Raw genomic sequence first — 18,023 nt, 5'->3', positions numbered from 1 at the left:
GGTGGTGGTGGCAGTTATGCCTGTATTTAGATCTGTGCATCAGTGGAGATTTTGACTAAAGGTAGGTGACTAGGGACTGAAAGGTAGCAATGTTAGAAAGATCAGGCCTTACAAATGCTGTCAGTTCCATTTGTCTCTCTCTTGTTATAGTTTCATTTTACAAAGAAACTTTTTTTGTAGGATAAACCGCTAGGGAAACAGGAAGCTTTGGCACACCCTAATGAGCTTAAGAGGGAGGCTATGTATCCTAGCTCCAACTACTTTCATTCTGACTCATCCTAGCTTAATTAATATGGATGCTATGGCTGGAAGCCAGGATCCGCTTACAGATTATTAGGTAATTCTCCACTCCCCATCCCCATTCTGATCTTACACTATATTGGTTCTGAGGAGGTGCCATCTTTTTCCAACCTATCACTTTCTGGACAGCCTGTTATGTTAAGGCAGCCTGTGTATGTTTTTGGTTTTTTCTCTCTTGAATGTAGATGTTTAAAGCCACCCCCTTTTCCAGGGAAATCACTGCACCTTTACTTAAGTGTTGGTTGATTACAAAGGTGAAGTTATCATAAACGGGGAGTTTGAGAAGTAATGTTCCTCATCGTTGGAGGAACTGGACAATTGTGAATGTTCTAAAGGTGAGTGGTTTTAGGTATAATGCACTAAAAGCCAACATGTATTTACCATCCTCAGTATGCTCTCATCCTCCCACATACCTTTTCTCAATGGCAAACCTGATATGTCAGGCATCTTTTGTAACTTTTGGGGAACTGGTAATATTTTCCAGTAAGGCACTAATGATTAAATTATTCTATATGCTTTCATGTTGTATAAGTTATTAGATGTGAGGGAGCATGGGGTTGGTCTAAGAGAGAGCCAGTGAAAAGTGGTTTAAAAAATAGTAGTAGTTTTAGAGGAAAGGCATGAGAGTTAATCTTTTTATAATTTCAAAATTCTTTTAGAGTTATTGTTAAAGAATGTCTGTGATCTTGGTGTTCTCCTTCTAAGAAAGTGGGTAAGATACAGAAGTGTTTTACGTTAAACACCAAAAGTATTAGGTGTATTTGTTCCAAATCCATAGGATGCTAAGACCTGAGTTTAAGTCTAATGTGTAATGTTCAGTTTAAAGTATAATGTAAAATACAGTGTAAGACACAAAAGTCATCTTTAGAAAATAGAAGAACTGTATGTAAGCGGAAAAGGAATAGTGTAAGTAGGTAAGGAAAAATACTTTTAACAGGTTGGGAACTTTGTTGTGCCATCTTTGATACACTTATAAACTGACAAGAACTTGACTTCTTTCAAAACAAAACGGTAATGTATAAAGTGCTTTTCAAAATTTCAAAGTGGTTTTCTATACTTAGTATATTTATTCAAATAGTAATTGAGTGTGCCTACTATGTGCCAGAGCTCATTGCTAGGTATTAAATGTACCAATTATGATTTTTATGGTTCCAAGTGATGAGAAACCCAGTTTAACTAATTTATGCCAAAAGGGCAATATTTTTTTCCTATGGTAGCTTACAGTCAGACTCTAGAAGACTTCTTGCTGCAACAGTGATTCTTAAATGGGATAGGGGTTGGGGAGATGTAGCAGGAGATGTAGCATACTTAATGTTTTACCATAGTTTTACATTCAAAGTATGCTTTTCATGGGGCGCCTGGGTGGCTCAGTCGGTTAAGCGTCTGCCTTTGACTCAGGTCATGATCCCAGGGTCCTGGGATGGAGCCCTGCCTCAGGCTCCCGGCTCAGCAGGGAGTCCACTTCTCCCTCTGCCCTTCCCCCTGCTCATGTGTGCTCTTTCTCTCTCTCTCTCAAATACATAAATAAAATCTTTCAAAGAAAAAAAAAGGTATACTTTTCATAATAGTAATTCTAGGGGGGAAACTTGACAAAACCTTTTTGGATATAGGGGATACACAAGAATGCAAGTTTAAGGCAGATGATGACAACTACTACTACTAAATAATATAGTAGCTATACTTACAAGTACTTACTGTGTGCCAGGCACTGAACTAAGACTTACATGGATTACTCCATTTGAACCTCATTTGTTAGGTGATGCAGCTCTGGTGATTAAGGAATTTGTCCACGTTCTCATGGCTAGTAAGTAGTAGAGAAGGGATTCGTATTTAGGTAATCTGATTTTAGGGCCCGAACTCTTAAATCCTTATACTATGCTGACGGAGTGAGGTTAAAATTTCTATATTTCTTGGGGCGCCTGGGTGGCACAGCGGTTAGGCATCTGCCTTCGGCTCAGGGCGTGATCCTGGCGTTATGGGATTGAGCCCCACATCAGGCCCTTCCGCTATGAGCCTGCTTCTTCCTCTCCCACTCCCCCTGCTTGTGTTCCCTCTCTCGCTGGCTGTCTCTATCTCTGTCAAATAAATAAATAAAATCTGTAAAAAAAAAATTTCTATATTTCTTAAAATGGAGCATGCATAAGAATTACTGAGAAATACTGCCTTAGACATTTGATTAAAGGTGCTTATATAAGGCAGATGGAGAGTTTTTTTTATATGTACTCAATTGAAATACAGGTAAAACATATTAGTATTACTATTATTTACCAAAGGGCTTTGTAACATGTTAATAACAATAGTAACCACTGTAACCATAGTAACCACTTGATTCCTTCTATGTTTGTGAATTTTACTTTAATTAGCTAATCATACAAATCCTTTCTCTTGCCTTGAGTCCTCATTGTGATATTTTATATTTTTTGTATGATTTATTAGTCTAGTGGAATAGAACTGGTATCACAAGGTCCAAATACCCCAGATACCAGTTTGGCTGTCGAATATATTTAAACCACACTGGCAGTATTTTAACTCTTAGCAGGAGAGCCTTTGCTTCTTTCTAGTACGATAATATCCACCATGTGTTTGTCTAGTTAAGTTGAATCATATGACAAGATGGTTCAGTACTTTAAGAAATAAGCAGTTAGAAAGTAAAGCAAATCTTAATGTTACATATATTTTGCCACAGTATAAAAAACAAACAGCCAAACAAAAAGGTAAAGCAAAGTTGAAGTTGGGGAGGGAGAGATAGATTCTAATGTGGCATGAAGAAACCTGAGAGTGGTAGTTATGTTGATTATCTTAATTTTGATGATTCACAGATGTATAGATATGTTAAAACTCATTAAATTATACACTTTAAATACAGTTTATTGTATGTCAATTAAACTTCAATAAAGCTATAAAAATATTATAGCACACATGCCTTCCCACTCCTCCACCCCCCACACAGAGCAAAGACTTCTAAAGATTCCTATAAACATGTCTTTGGATGTGTTAAGTATTTTCCTATTAAACATTAGGAATTTTAACTTGAAGTTATAGAAAATAATTATTGAAAAAACAATATGACATTTATCCCCTTGATTTATTATGGCACTCTTAAAACTGTTTTGTATCATGAATGGAAAGTACAGGTGCTTTTAAAGTGACACCTATTTGTAATGTCAGAAGAGGGAGGAACAGAGATTAAAGAAATCTTTTCTTTTTTTAAGATTTTATTTATTTATTTGACAGAGAGAAAGCACATATAGGCAGAGTGGCAGGCAGAGGGAGAGGGAAAAGCTGGCTCACCACCAAGCAAACCCCCTGCTGAGCATGGAGCCTGACACGGGGCTTGATCTCAAGACCCGTGAAATCATGACCTGAACTGAAACCAAGAGTCGGATGCTTATCTGAGAGCCACCCAGGCGCCCCAGCTTTACATTTTTTTTAATGTAACATAATATACACAATTTTCTTCTTTCTTCTCCCTCTCATTCCCCACCCCCTGCTCCTCTTCCTTCTTCTGCTTCTGTTTCTTCTGTTCTACTGCTTCTACTACTGCTGCATCTTCTTCTGCTTCTCCTACTTCTGCTTCTTCTGCTGCTGCTTCTGCTTCTTCTGCTTCTCCTCCTTTGGCTGCTTCTCCTGCTGCTGCTTCTCCTTTCTTTTTCTTCTTCTGCTTCTCCTCCTCCTTCTGCTGCTTCTCCTTTTTCTTTCTCTTCTTTTTCTTCTTCTGCTTCTACTTCTTCTGCTTCTGTTTCTGCTTCTCCTTCTGCTTCTCTTCTTTTTCTTCTTCTGCTTCTACTTCTACTTCTGCTTCTTCTGCTGCTGTTTATGCTTCTACTGTTTCTGCTGCTTCTGTTTCTCCTCCTTCTTCTTTTTCTTCTTCTGCTTCTTCTGCTTCTGCTGCTGCTGCTGCTTCTTGTTCTTGTTCTTGTTCTTCTTCTTGTTCTTCTTGTTCTTGTTCTTCTTCTTCTTCTGCTGCTGCTGCTGCTGCTGCTGCTGCTTTTGCTTCTGCTTCTCCTTCTGCTTCACTTCTTTTTCTTCTCCTTCTTCTGCTTCTTTTGCTTCTGCTGAGGGTAAGTTGCAGCAATCATGACCCTTTATCCCCAGGTACTTCAGCTTTTATCTCCTAAAAACAAAGATAGTCTTTTATATAACACAGTGTAATTATCAAATGTATTTTAACATTGATGTGTATTATGATTTGATACACAGCCTATATTCAAATTTTACTAGTTGTCTTAATAACTATCCTTTATAACAATTTCTCCCCCAACCTAGAAATGAAATTTAGTTGTCTATTCTTTGTATTAATCCCTCAGCCTTTCATTGTTTGTCATGATTGACATTTTTTTGAAGAATAACAGGGTAGAATGTCCTTTAACTGAGGTTTGTTTGCTTGTTCCTCATAAACCCATACAGGGTATGCTTTTTTGGCAGGTGATGTGTCCTCAATGCCTCACTTCAGGAGGCATTATTGGTGATGTTAATTAACTTTGATCACTTAGCTAAGAGATTTTTTCACTTTAAAGGTAACTCTTTTCGCTTTATAATTAATAAGTAATCTATGAGGATTACTTCAAAATACTTGAAGATGCTTTGAAACTGTAAATATCCTGTTTTTTAACAAACTTTCCCCCAGTGGTTTTAGAATCCTAAGGAGCATTTTTGTATCATGAACATGTGGTTTCCTCAGCTGAATTGAAATCTTCTTGAGAATATAATTTTTACTTTAAAAAATATGTTATAGTACCCTATACACAGTAAGTTCTCAGGACTAGGAACTACCTAACTTTCAACTGACTGACAGGAGATTGCTGATTGCATTTCTCATAATGGATTTTGTCTACTTACCCTGAGAAGTTAACAGATACTTAAGCAAAGTCCTATTGTATGCAAATTAGAAATGGTCACTAATTAGGTTGTTTGTTTTTTTTTTTAAAGATTTTATGTATTTGAGAGAAAAAACATGTAAGAGAGAGAGAGAGTGAGCATGAGCAGGGGGGCAGAGGGAGCAGGCTGTCCACTGAACAGGGACCCAGACTATGCGGGGCTTGATCCCAGGACCCTGGGATCATGACCTGAGCCGAAGGCAGACGTTTAACTGACTGAGCCACGTAGACACCTCTGATTAGGTGTTTTTAGTTAGCCTCTCAGACCAGTGAGGTGAGAGTAATAATACAACCTCTGGATATTTTGAAAGAAAAATTAATAACAATAATGAAGAAAAGCTCTCATCATCACTGAAAAACTTGTTAAATGTATAGTACCCTTATTCCGTTTTAATTTGCATTTGTGATGAAAGGAAGTTTCTGGGTGGTGTTCATCTTTCACTTTGGACTCTGGCATTTTTCATGTCAGCCTAATACTTAACCAGGACTCATGGGTGTCACCTTCAGTCTTTAAGAATTAGGTCAGGTTTCTTGTAGATCTTGTCACAGAAAGTAAGGCACAATTGCAGTTGTTTAGATGAACGTCATCTTCAGGAGAGCTTATTAGAGGCAGTAAGGTGAAGGAGAATGTCCTTATTCTGTCTGGCATGTTTTGTTTTTCACCTCTGCTCTGAGGATTTTTCTTCTACCTTTCATGGTATCATGTCTTGGCAGAAATGGCAATTGATCATTAAAGTTCTTCTATCCCCAATTTCTGGCTGATGCCTAAAATTACGTCATTATTAAATTAACTTATTTGTGCAAATTATGATACCCAGGAAAAATGCAAATATCCTTGCAGGGTGTTGGAGAGGTAGCACAAGTCAACATCTAAACATGAAACATCAAATATTCAGATCTTTGCTGTGGTAGCTAGTTGCTAGAAGCTCTCTGCTAAGTGAGACAGTAATAATTAAGTTTTCACTAGGGAAGGAGAAGCTTGGGTGGGGTTTTAATTATTGGGGGCTCTGAACAAACTTAAGGTGCTGACTCTGAAAGAGGAAGGGAAAATAGGTATTGGAAAGGGAAGAGGAAGGACATTTAAAAGATACAGTACACTTCACAATTTTCATAGATCTAACCCTGTGGAGTGGTCTCTGAAACCTACAGAGCATTTAGAGTTTAAAAATCCAGCTTTGTTAAACCAGGAATTGGTGATGGCTGTCTCTTTTTTAAAAAGCTCTTTTTTTCCCCCCATCTGCACCAAAAACATACCTTTCACATTTTCTTATACTTGTAATAGCTCCAGATGTCCTAGGGATGTTATAAGTGGTGGTGGTAAAAGTCCATATAACTAACTTTCTCAGCCAAGTTATTCCAATCTTTTACATTTAGTCAGGATATGAAATTAGCAGTTAGTATACAGGCTACATTGGTCAGGGTAATAATTTCCAAGGTCATGTGATTAATTGTGGCCATTTTTCCAGAGAAGCATTTCAGTGTTTCTACTACAGCATGTGTTTATTGAAGCTTTGTTGTTTTTGCCAGATGCAATCAGTTCATCTTGTGAAATGTGTGCTATGGGATTGATCTTTTGCTGAGTGTATCTGTGTTAACATCTCTGAAATACTGGTGACAGACTTTTTCTCCACTTCAATGAGAAAAAAATTCTTTTTCACTTTCTATGACCAGTTAAAAGAAGATGGATGCACAGAGTTCAGCCAAAATGAACACAAGAAAGAGGAGAAAAGAGGTACCTGGACCCAATGGGGCAACAGAGGAAGATGGAATTTCTTCAAAAATGCCACGCTGTGCAGTTGTAAGGAAGAGACTTCTTTGTTGAACACTTAATCTGGTGGGGGGGGGTGTCTAGAAACTGATATAAAATTGATGATATCAGTATGTCAAGTCTTAAATAATGGAAAGAATGAATAGTAAGTGTGAATAGTATTTTCATAGTTGTTGGAAATGTTATGCTCTCTTATCAAGTTGTAGCTCACAGCTCAGTTGCAAGAGCTTTACATTGGAACCGGAAAAAGAATGTTAGAGAAAAAAAAAAGAAGTTTAGGAAAATTTGGAAGTTGTGTGTATATTAGGCTAAAGATCAAATTAAAAGTAATAGAATAGAGAAATTGGAGCCGTCATCTGATCTTAGTATCATCTCATGGTGTTTAGTTTTCTCTGTGTTATTTTTGTTCTCCAATATCATTCCTTCACTCTATTACTGGTGATATCTTAGATGACAGGCTTTTTCTATTACTGCCTACGTTGTGTTCCTTTATCTCTGGGACGTTGTCTTGTATTTGCTAACTACTGCCAAGCCTTCGACGAAATACCCCATTCCAAACTGCTCATCCTGTCTCAGTTTGGTACCCTTCTTAAAGCTTTCCCTAAAAAACATATCAAAGATCACATACACAATTGAAGTTATTATTGATAGATAATATTATTATGAAATCCATGTTTTAAAATTCCAGTGAAAAGGATTGTATGTTTCTGTGTTTTCTTTACAACTATATTGACCATTAGCCATTGATCAAAAACTGCAGTTTCCAGTGTTTAGTCATGGAGCTGCTTGTAGTGTAAAGGGAAAAATATTTTTACTCTGACACAATTAAAATTTGTTCCAAATCAGTACTCTATCTTGATCAATAAAAGCAACTGGATTCCACCAACAGGAGACATATGCTTTAGGCCTGATATTGATGATGGTATTGATGGTAGGGGCAAGTGTATTAGTTTCCTATTGCTGCTTAACACATTGCCACAAATTTAGTGGCCTAAAACTATACAGATATATTATCTTATAGTTCTGGAGGTCAGAAGTCTGAATTGAGTTTCAGAGGGCTAAAATCAAAGTGTTGATAGGGCTGGAGGTTCTAAGGGAGAATCTGTTTTCTTGTCTTTTCCAGCTTTGAGAGGCTTTGCTCTTGGTGCCAGCCAGCAATCACAACACTCTGACTGCTGCTTCTGTCATCACATCTCTGCTGATTCTGACTTTTTTGCCTCTCTCATTCACTTACGAAGACCTTTGTGATTACATTGAACATACCTGAATAATCCAGGATAATCACCCAGTTTCAAAATTCTTTAATCATATCTGCAAAGCCCATTTTGCCATGTAAGGTAACAGAGTCACAGGTTCTAGAGAATAACATGTAGACATCTTTAGGGGACCATTATTCTGTACACTGTAGCAAGTATACTCAGAAAATGACTCAGCAGTAAACAAAACAGGCCATTGTTAATTTCTGAATGCGTATTAGAGAATTGAGGTTAAGAGATGGTGGTAAGCACCAATTCAGCAATCAGCCTTGGAGTAGGGACAAGTTATAACCAAGTAGGTGATACTCGTTGCCAGTCACAATAGCCAGGGATAGAGCAAAGAAGGCCAGTCTTAGTGGAATGGGCTCTTAAAAGACTTAAATTTCTTGGTCCTTAGAATTGAGGAATTTCAATGCTTTAAGTTACTTTGCTTCATATATTCATGTCACAAATCAGTTGAATGACTTCCTACTTATCCCACATTCCTCTCAAGTACACACTGGCTATTTAGCATGCGCTAATGGTCAAAGATTCACTTACCCAACAGGCTGTACTGACCCTAGTGAGGAGTGTCTGCTAAATAAACTTATCTGTCATCTCTATTGTACACTTGTACGTTCTGTCTCTGACCCCTTTTCAGCTCTGTAGCAAAAGCAAACGAGATTTTTTTCTTTTTCTTTTTTTTAATAACAGTTCTATTGAGATTATATAATCCACCCATTTAAACTGTACAATTCAATGGTTTGGGGTATATTTACAGCTGTACAACCATCACCACAAACAGTTTTAGAACATTTTCATCACCCCCCAATAAAGTCCTATCCCCATTCTCAGTCACTTCCCATTACCTCCTAACTTCCAGCCTCTGGAAACCACTCTTTAGGTCTCTATAGATTTGCCTGTTCTGGACATTACATATAAATGGCATACATACAATACATAGTCTTGTGGCTGGCTTCTTTTCGCTGAGCATGTTTTCAAGATTCATTAATGTTGTAGCATGTGTTTGTACTTCATTTCTTTCTTTTTTTTTTTTTTAAGATTTTATTTATTTATTTGACAGAGAGAGACAGCCAGTGAGAGAGAGAACACAAGCAGGGGGAGTGGGAGAGGAAGAAGCAGGCTCCTAGCGGAGGAGCCTGATGTGGGGCTCAATCCCAAAACGGTAGGATCTTGCCCTGAGCCGAAGGCAGACGCTTAACGACTGCGCCACCCAGGCGCCCCCTGTACTTCATTTCTTTTTGTTGACAAATAATATTCCATCACATACCACATTTTATTTATCACTCATTAGTTGACATTTGAGTTGAGCAAACAAGATTTTATCACACACAGTGTGCCAGCATGGCCTGTAGGTGATAGGAGTATAAAGATAAATATGCCCTTCCCTTTGAGAGATGTGAGCCTAATATGGAGCTCTATAGCTCAGAGCTCAGAAGAGGTTTTTGTTTTTTGTTTTTTGTATTTCCCTTGCAAGGGGGAGAGAAATTGTAAGGATCACCAAGTAATAGTAGCTGGGGTGGTGGGTCAGAATAAATTGGAAAGAAGAGAGAAAATAATTAAAGAGGGGGAAAAAAGGGATAACTTTATGGTTAGTTTGTTTATAAGTATAAAGAATTTATTGATACAGATGTTTCTAAAGGTACAATCAAAAAGAATCACAAAAATATTTGTGAAGAATAAGACTTTTAGCCTATCTTAATATTTATCATATGTATAAATAATCACAAATTGGCAACAGTTCTGCTAATGGAGATAGATCTCACAATCTCATATATTGAGAACATCTGTATGCCAGTTGCTATGCGTTGGAGATGCAAAGATGAAAGGATGACCTTGCCCTTAAGAAACTCACAGACAGGGGCGCCTGGGTGGTGCAGTTGTTAAGCGTCTGCCTTGGGCTCAGGGTGTGATCCTGGAGCTCTGGGATCAAGCCCCAAGCCCCGATCCCCACGTCAGGCTCCTCCCCTGGGAGCCTACTTCTTCCTCTCCCACTCCCCCTGCTTGTGTTCCCTCTCTCGCTGGCTGTCTCTCTCTCTCTGACAAATAAATTAAAAAAAAAAAAAAGAAGAAGAAGAAGCTCACAGACAGGGGCACTTGGGTGGCTAAGTTGGTTAAGCGTCTGCCCTCCGCTCAGGTCATGATCCGAGGGTCCTGGGGTCAAGCCCCACCTCGGGTTGCCCACTCAGCGGGCAGTCTGCTTCTCCCTCTCTCTCTCCCTCTGTGTGCTCGCTCACTCTCTCTTTCTCTCTCTCAAATAAATCTTAAAAAGAGAGAGAAGGTCACAGACAAATAGGGGAAATAGATAAATAAGATACAGAATGAGGGGTGCCTGGGTGGCTCAGTCAGTTAAGCATCTGACTCTTGATTTCGGCTCAGGTCATGATACCAGGGTTGTAAGGTTGAGCCCCACATCAGGCTCTTTGCTGGGGAGGGAGCCTGCTTAGAATTCTCTTTCTCCCTCTCCCTCAGCCCCTACCCTGTTTGCATACTCTCTCTTTCTCTAAAAAAAAAAAAAAAGATAGAAAATGAAAGGGCCAAATAGAAGAAAGAGGTACAATGGCTGCCTAGAGAAACAACAGATAAACTTTGATCTAGGGGTGGGGACAGTGGTTTTGGAAAAGCTTCATTGAGGAGATTATTTCTGAGCTGAACTTTGAAGGATAAATAGGAATTCAAGACATGGACAAGGGGCACCTGGGTGGCTCAGTTGGTTAAGCATCTGACTTTGAATCTCAACTCAGGTCTTGAGATCAGGGTTGTGAGTTCAAACACTGTGTTGGGCTCCATGGAGCCTACTTAAAAAAAAAAAAAATTCTCCAAGAAATGGACAAGAGATAGCATACAAGTTCAAGTGTGAAATAATAGTATGTTTAACAAACCATGAGTAATATTACTAGAGTTTAAAGTTTGGAATAATAATCTGCAATAGATAAGGTAAGCAAGGGCCTGATTATGAAGGATCTTGTGGGCTGTGCTCAGAAGTTTGAACTTTATCCTGTGGATAATGTGATCAGATTTGCAGTTTAGAAGATCATCCGGATTGTTTTAGAAAGGATGAGTTGAAATGCAGATTGGCAGAAACCAAAGGACTAGTTGTGAGATTGTTGTAATGATCCAGGTTGGAGATAATGAGAACTTAAGCTAAAATTTTAAGTTTTTAAGGGGTAAAATAGGCAATCCTTGGACATTGGGATGTAAAGGATGAGAGGTGTTAAAGATGACTCCTAGATTTCAGTCTTAGGTAGATTGTATAGATGGGGTGCTTCTTATTTAAAGTAGAAATATGGAAAGATGGTTTAGGAGAAAGATTTTAATTTAGTACAAGTTCAATTTAGAAGGCCTAGGAGACATCCCAATAGTGGTTAGATAGATGAGTTCATTGTTTGCATTCATTGAAATGGCAATAGGAGTCAGGGAGAATTATTGCTTTTCTTTTCTCCTTCCTTCCTTCCTCCCTCACCCCCCTTCTCCCTTTCTCCAGCTTCCTTCCTCCCTTCCTTCCTTCCTTCCTTCCTTCCTTCCTTCCTTCCTTCCTTCCTTCCCTCCCTCCCTCCCTCCCTCCCTCCTTCCTTCCCTCCCTTCCCCAGGGAGTGGAATCTTTTTGCTCTGTTCCTTATCCCTTCTTTCTCATACCACATGGTATTCCTCTTGACTTCACAGCCTTTCCTCTAGCATTATGGAAAAAAATTGGATCTCAGTAAGACCTGTTACCATTTGTGCAGCATGTTTGGGTAAAAGGGAAATGTTTCTCTGTGTCATTCTGAAAGTTTTTGCTGAAAAATGTTTTAAGAATCCTTGGAAGTAGAGTACTGGGAAGCCAATATCAAATTCTGGTCATAATCTGAGTAATCTCCATTCCCTATTCCTTAGGACACCAGAATCTCATCTCTTTCACTGGAATTTTGAGGAATAGTGAGTTAATATATGTGAACATAATCAGGAAAAGTTTTTGTGAAAGCAATATTGTATTCAGAAGATCATTCATAATTTGGGGATGATGATCATTAATCATTATAATAGTATTCATTATAATTTGTAAAGAATTAGAAACTTGATATAGCATCTAGAATCTAATGTCTTAGATTAGTACAATTTAGTTAATTTTGTTGGCGTAATGAAACCTGTGTACCATAGAATGGGAGAGAAAATGAGCTCACGTTGTTGATGACATAAATTGTTGAGTGCCACTATATGTGAAACATTGTGCTAGTTACTTTGCATATGCTCTTTTATTTAATCCTTGCAGCCACCTTGTGGGGCAGGTATTATCTTCCATTTTATAGAAGATGAAAGCTATGATTTCACAGCTATTAAGTGATAGAGTTGGGATTTAGATCTAAGTTTTTTCAAGTTCTAAATCCATGCCCTTTCATTTATGCTTCACAGCCAGATAGTCAAACGACTTGAAAATAATATTCTGTAGGATTCCCTTGAGGTTAAAATGAAGGAGGTATGTTTTAGGAGAATAAAGGTAGAAGTACTTTGTCCTACTTTTATTAGGTTTAGCTTCTAGAGGTACTGTTTTTAGAAAGATATTTTTAGAAATACTATTCATTCTAACTGGAGGCAACTCTAGAGAGAGAAAGGTTTTGCTGATCTGTTGTAGTTGAAGAACCTTAGGTTTCATTTTCTATACTTAGGAGGAATTGAAACCCTAGCCAGGAGGGATACCTGCATTTGCCTTCTGCTTTGGAACATACACAGTATACAGGGAAGATTGAAGAAACATTGTAAAAGATAGGACACTTTTAAAAAATATTTTATTTTTATTTATTTTAGAGAGAGAGAAGGAGCACGGGTGTGTGCGGGTGGGGGAAGGGGTAGAGGGAGAGGGAGAGAGAGAATCCCAAGCAGAACTCTGTGCTGACCTCGGAGCCTGACACTGGGCTTGATCCTGGGACCCTGAGATTATGACCTGAGCCGAAATCAAGAGTTGGATCCTTAGGACTGAGCCACCTAGGTGCCCTGAAAGATAGGATACTTTAATGTATCGTTTTAAATTGAGATAAAATTCACATAATATAAAATTCACTGTTTAAACCATTAAAAAGGTACAATTCGGTGATTTTTAGTGTATTCACAATGTTATGCAACTATCACCACTATCTAATTCCAAAACATTTTCATCACCACAAAAAGAAGCCCCATATCTATTAGCAATCACCCCTCCCATCCTCCATCCCCTGGCAAGCACTAATCTACTTTCTGTCTCTAGGTATTTGTCTATTTTGGACATTTCATATAAACGGAATCATATAGTATGTGACCTTTTTATCTGGCTTCTCATATTTAACATTGTTTTTGAGGTCCATCCGGGTGGTAACATGTATTAATACTGCTTTCCTTTTTACAGGTGAATAATATTACCCATAGACATACCATTTTGTTTATCCATTCATTAATTCATGCACATTTGGATTTCCACTTTTTGGCTATCATGAATAACGTTGTTATGAACATTGTTCATTTACAGGTTTTTATATATATATATATATATTTTATATGGCCCTGGCTGGCCCAGTCAGTGGACTGTCCAACTCTTGATCCTGAGTTCATGAGTTCAAGCCCCATAGTAGGCATAGAGCCTACTTAAATAAATAAATAAATAAATAAATAAATAAATAAATAAATAAAATCTTTGTTTTCATCCTCTCGGTTATATACCCAGGAGTGTAATTTCTGGATCATATGGTATTCTGTGTTTAACATTTTGAAGAACTATTTTCCAAAGTTGGGCACTAGTTTACATTCACAGCAGCAGTGTATGGAGGTTCCAGTTTCTCCACATTCTTGCCATCACTGTTATTGCTAGTCTTTTTGCTCATAGCCATCCTAGTGGGTGTGAAGTGGTAACATTGTGGTTTTAATTTGCATTTCCATGATGACTAATGTTGTTGAGCATCTTTCCATGTGCTTTTTGGCCATTAGTATATCTTCTTTGGAAAAGTGTCTAGATCCCTTTGCCTCCTTCTCTTTACTTCCCCCTTCTGCCTCCCTTTCATTTTCTATGGCCTAACCCTACATCTTTCAGTTTCTCTTCCTAGACCTGTTAACTTGGCCTTCTCTAGATTAATGTTGCTGGCTTGATCTGGTCTTAATACAGTGCTCAGTAGTTCCATTAGTCATTTGCTGATGGTCTGGTACATTTCCCACAGTAACTATTCCACATATTTTCTGCTTTCCTCAAGCTTTCAGTCTCATATCAACCTCCCTGTTTTTCATAGGACATTTCATATCCTTCTTACTATACTGATAAAATTGAGGATATCAGATATAAATTTGTGTGTCTTTCCTCCTTTACATCTAACATTGTCCTTTTATCACCTTTCCTTCTGCTTTTAGAATGGGGTGATCCTTCTTATTTCTGAAGCTAATACTTTCCCCCCTGCTTTCCTTTAAAGCCATTCCCTGCCATTTCTCTAGACTCTTCCTTCCTTAGTTATCTGTTTTTTCCTTCTCCAGTATTTTGTCTCTTTGACTCCTTTTCCTCTGTCTTTGACATGTACAGATCTCCTTAACTTAAAAAAAAAAAAATGCCACTTGATCTTTCTGTCTCCTCTAGGTATCTTTCAGTTTTTCTCATTCCTTTTATGGATACACATATTTAATGAAAGATTATTACTAATCTATTTCCTTTTCTTCTAATTTTCTTAAAGGCCCTGGTGTTCTGACTTTTATTAATATATTCTAGAAGGTCTCTAATAGTCATTTGAATCTCCAAGTTAAAAGACTTCTCTCAGTTCTCATTTTCTTTGATCTCAACTTCTTTTTTAAAAAACTTCCCCGTTCCTGCTACTGATACTACTGGTACTACAATCTTATTTTCAGTTCAAAAATTCATTGTAAATGCCTCCTTCCCTCAAGTGACAATATTTTTTCTTTTTACCATGTACTACCCATTCTTCCTTCACAAAATCTGCCACCCTTTCTACTCCCACTGCAACATTAATGGAAAAATCTGTAAGCCCATTTTCTTCTCCCTGTAATAACCTCTGAACTGGTCTCTTTCTAAGTATGCAAAATAACCAGTGGTGTCTTATTAAACTGGCTCACTGCAGGGGAAAAAAACCCCTCTGATATGTAGTATTTGCTGATTTCTGTGGCTGAGATCAGACTACCAATGATTTAATAACTGACCCACAAAAGTCCTGAATATTTAACAACCAACTCCAGTACTCTATTGGTAATAACTTTCAGAGCAATAAAGCTCATCTTTGATCTATGTGTACTATTGTTAATAAACACATTTTTTTCTACTTGTTTTATAGATTTTTGCCTGTTTTTTATATATAAATATATATACACTTTATTGATATAATTCACATACTATTATAATTCACATATCCATTTAAAGTGTGCAATAAATGGTTTTTGGAATATCCAGAGGGTGCAACCATCATTATAATCTATTTTAGAACATTTCATTACCCCAGAGAGAAGCCCTGTACCTGTTAGCGGTCACTCTCCATTTCTCCCTAACCCTCCAAGCCCTGTATAACCACTAATTTACTTTCTGTATAAATTTTCCTATTCTGGATATATAAATGGAACCATACAATAAGTGGTCTTTTATGGCCAGCTGCTTTCACCTAGCATGTTTTCAAGATATCAGGATCCCTGTTGTAGCATATATCAGTACTGCATTCCTTTTTATGCCCAAATGTCACTTGTTTCTTGCGGTATAACTTACATACAGTAGAGTGCAGAAACCTTAAGTGTACAGCTCAATAAATTTTTACATATGTATATATCCACGTAATCACCAGTATTCCCAGAAAACTCTCATGTCCCTGCTTGTCAGTATCCATTTTACCTAATTTCCTCCTTTTCCTGTGGCTTCTAGTCATCATAGATTAGTTTTGTGTTTTGATCTTTATATAGATAGAATCATAAATTATGTATTATTTTGTGAATAGCATATGCTTTTAGAAACACAAACTACTGTTAAGCAACTCTTTGAGTACTAACTTCTAGAGGATAAATTGTCTAATCTGTAGAGAAATCTGTTAACTACAGAAAATTGTATATTTGGGTCATTGGTCTATTCTTATCTCCTTTAAAAAATGTCCTTAAAAAGGATAGCATGCATATGTGCCCATGTCTCCTAAAAAATGAATGTTTTATCTTTATATAGGTTTAGCGTATCTTAAACTAAGCTTATTATGTAAGTGATTCTTAAAAAGAAATAAGTTTTTTTAAAGATTTATTTATTTTTTTATTTTTAGAGAGAGAGAGTGGGGAGGGGCAGAGGAAGAGGGAGAGAGAGAATCTTAAGCAGGCTCCCCATTCACAATCCTGAGATCATGACCTGAGCTGAAATCAAGAGTCTGACGCCCAACCAACTGAGCCACCCAGGTGCCCCAAAAACAAATATGTTTTAATTTTAAAACCTAATCTTAAAGGATGCCTGGATGGCTCAGTCAGTTGACTTGGCTTAGTCAGTTGGCTTAGTTTCTGCTTGATGAACCCTGAGTTGGGCTCTGCAGCAAGGGGGGGGGGAGTCTGCTTGAGCTTTCTCCCCCTTTGCCTCTCCCCCTACTCATGCTGTCTCTCTCTCTGTCTCTCAAATAAATAAATAAGTCTAAAACTTAATCTTAAAAAATCCATCATTATCTCAAAACAAAACAATGTCTTCCCAGTCGCTGGATTCAGCCCAGTCATGATGTGATCTATTTAGAATTTAAAATTCTAAGCAAACATTACTACAACATAACAGAAATTAAAAGAATTATAAGGGAACGTTATGAACAACTGATGCCAAAAAACTTGACAATTTAAATGAAATAGACATTCCTAGAAAGAGACAAATTACAAAAACTGACCCAAAATGAAATAGAAAATCTGAATGGACTTATCCCTAGTAAAAAAAAAAATTGAGTTTTTTAAAATCTCCCCACAGAGACAAGACCAGTCCCAGATGCTTCATTGGTGAATTCTTTCAAACATTTAAGGAAGAAATAGTTTCCTATTCTGAACAGTTTCAGAAAATAGAGAATACTTTCTATCCCATTTTATGAAACCAAACATCAAAGCCAGGCCAAAAAAACCTAAAAAACAAAAAACACAAGAAAAGGAAACTATAGTTCAAAATTTCTCACAAACTTAGATGCAAAAATCCTTAACAATATATTAACAAATTCAGGAACATATAAAAAGATGTATATAGCATGACCAAGGAGGATTTCACTCTGGAATGCAAGGTTGGTTTGACATCCTAAAATCAATTAATTTAATACACCATAAGTAACAAAAGACAAAACCAGAATATGATTGTTTCAGTAATGCAGAAAAAGCATGTGATAAAATCCAACACCTATTTATTATAAAAACTTTCAACAAATTGCAAAAAGAAAGACAATTCCTCAGTTGATAAATGGCATCCACAAATTACCTACAGTTAACATAATAATGGTGAAAGAGTGCATTATTCACCCCTAAAATTGGGAAAAAGGCAAGGATATTTGTCCTTGCTACCTCTGTTCAACATTGTGCTAGAGATTCCAACTAAGGCAATAAGGGATAATAAAAAGGAAATTAAAGACATCCAGATTGGAAAGAAGTAAAATGTCTTTAGTCATGGATGACATGATCTTATATGTAGAAAATCCTAAGGAATCTACTGAACAAAGTCCTGAACTAATAATTGAGTTTAGCAAAGGCACAGGACCAAGATCAATATACAAAAATCATCTGAAATTATAGACACAGACATTACATTTGCACATATAAATCAATTTGCATTTCTATATGCTAGCGAGGAACAATCCAAAAATAAAGTTAAGGAAAACAATTCCCTTCACAATAGAGGAAAGAGCATTC

At 37.3% G+C, this 18,023-nt stretch overlaps 1 protein-coding gene across 4 annotated transcripts in view; it reads left to right on the top strand.

Moving 5' to 3' along the window:
- Positions 1 to 18,023, top strand: part of PCYT1A (phosphate cytidylyltransferase 1A, choline) — a 40,939-nt gene that overhangs the window by 5,268 nt on the left and 17,648 nt on the right. For 3 of the 4 annotated variants that reach the window (XM_008708394.2, XM_008708390.2, XM_008708391.2), the window contains exon 2: positions 6,849 to 6,975. In XM_008708394.2, coding sequence (XP_008706616.1) covers positions 6,859 to 6,975 — 117 coding nt within the window. In that variant the 5' untranslated portion in view covers positions 6,849 to 6,858. Of the gene's footprint in view, positions 1 to 511; positions 636 to 6,848; positions 6,976 to 18,023 lie in introns of all 4 variants that reach the window. The other variant, XM_040621385.1, reaches the window with a different exon arrangement.

The sequence above is a fragment of the Ursus maritimus genome, unplaced genomic scaffold (assembly GCF_017311325.1).
Source record: "Ursus maritimus isolate PB19 unplaced genomic scaffold, ASM1731132v1 scaffold_4, whole genome shotgun sequence".
Lineage (NCBI taxonomy): Eukaryota > Metazoa > Chordata > Mammalia > Carnivora > Ursidae > Ursus > Ursus maritimus.
This window is presented reverse-complemented; position numbering and strand designations above follow the sequence as displayed.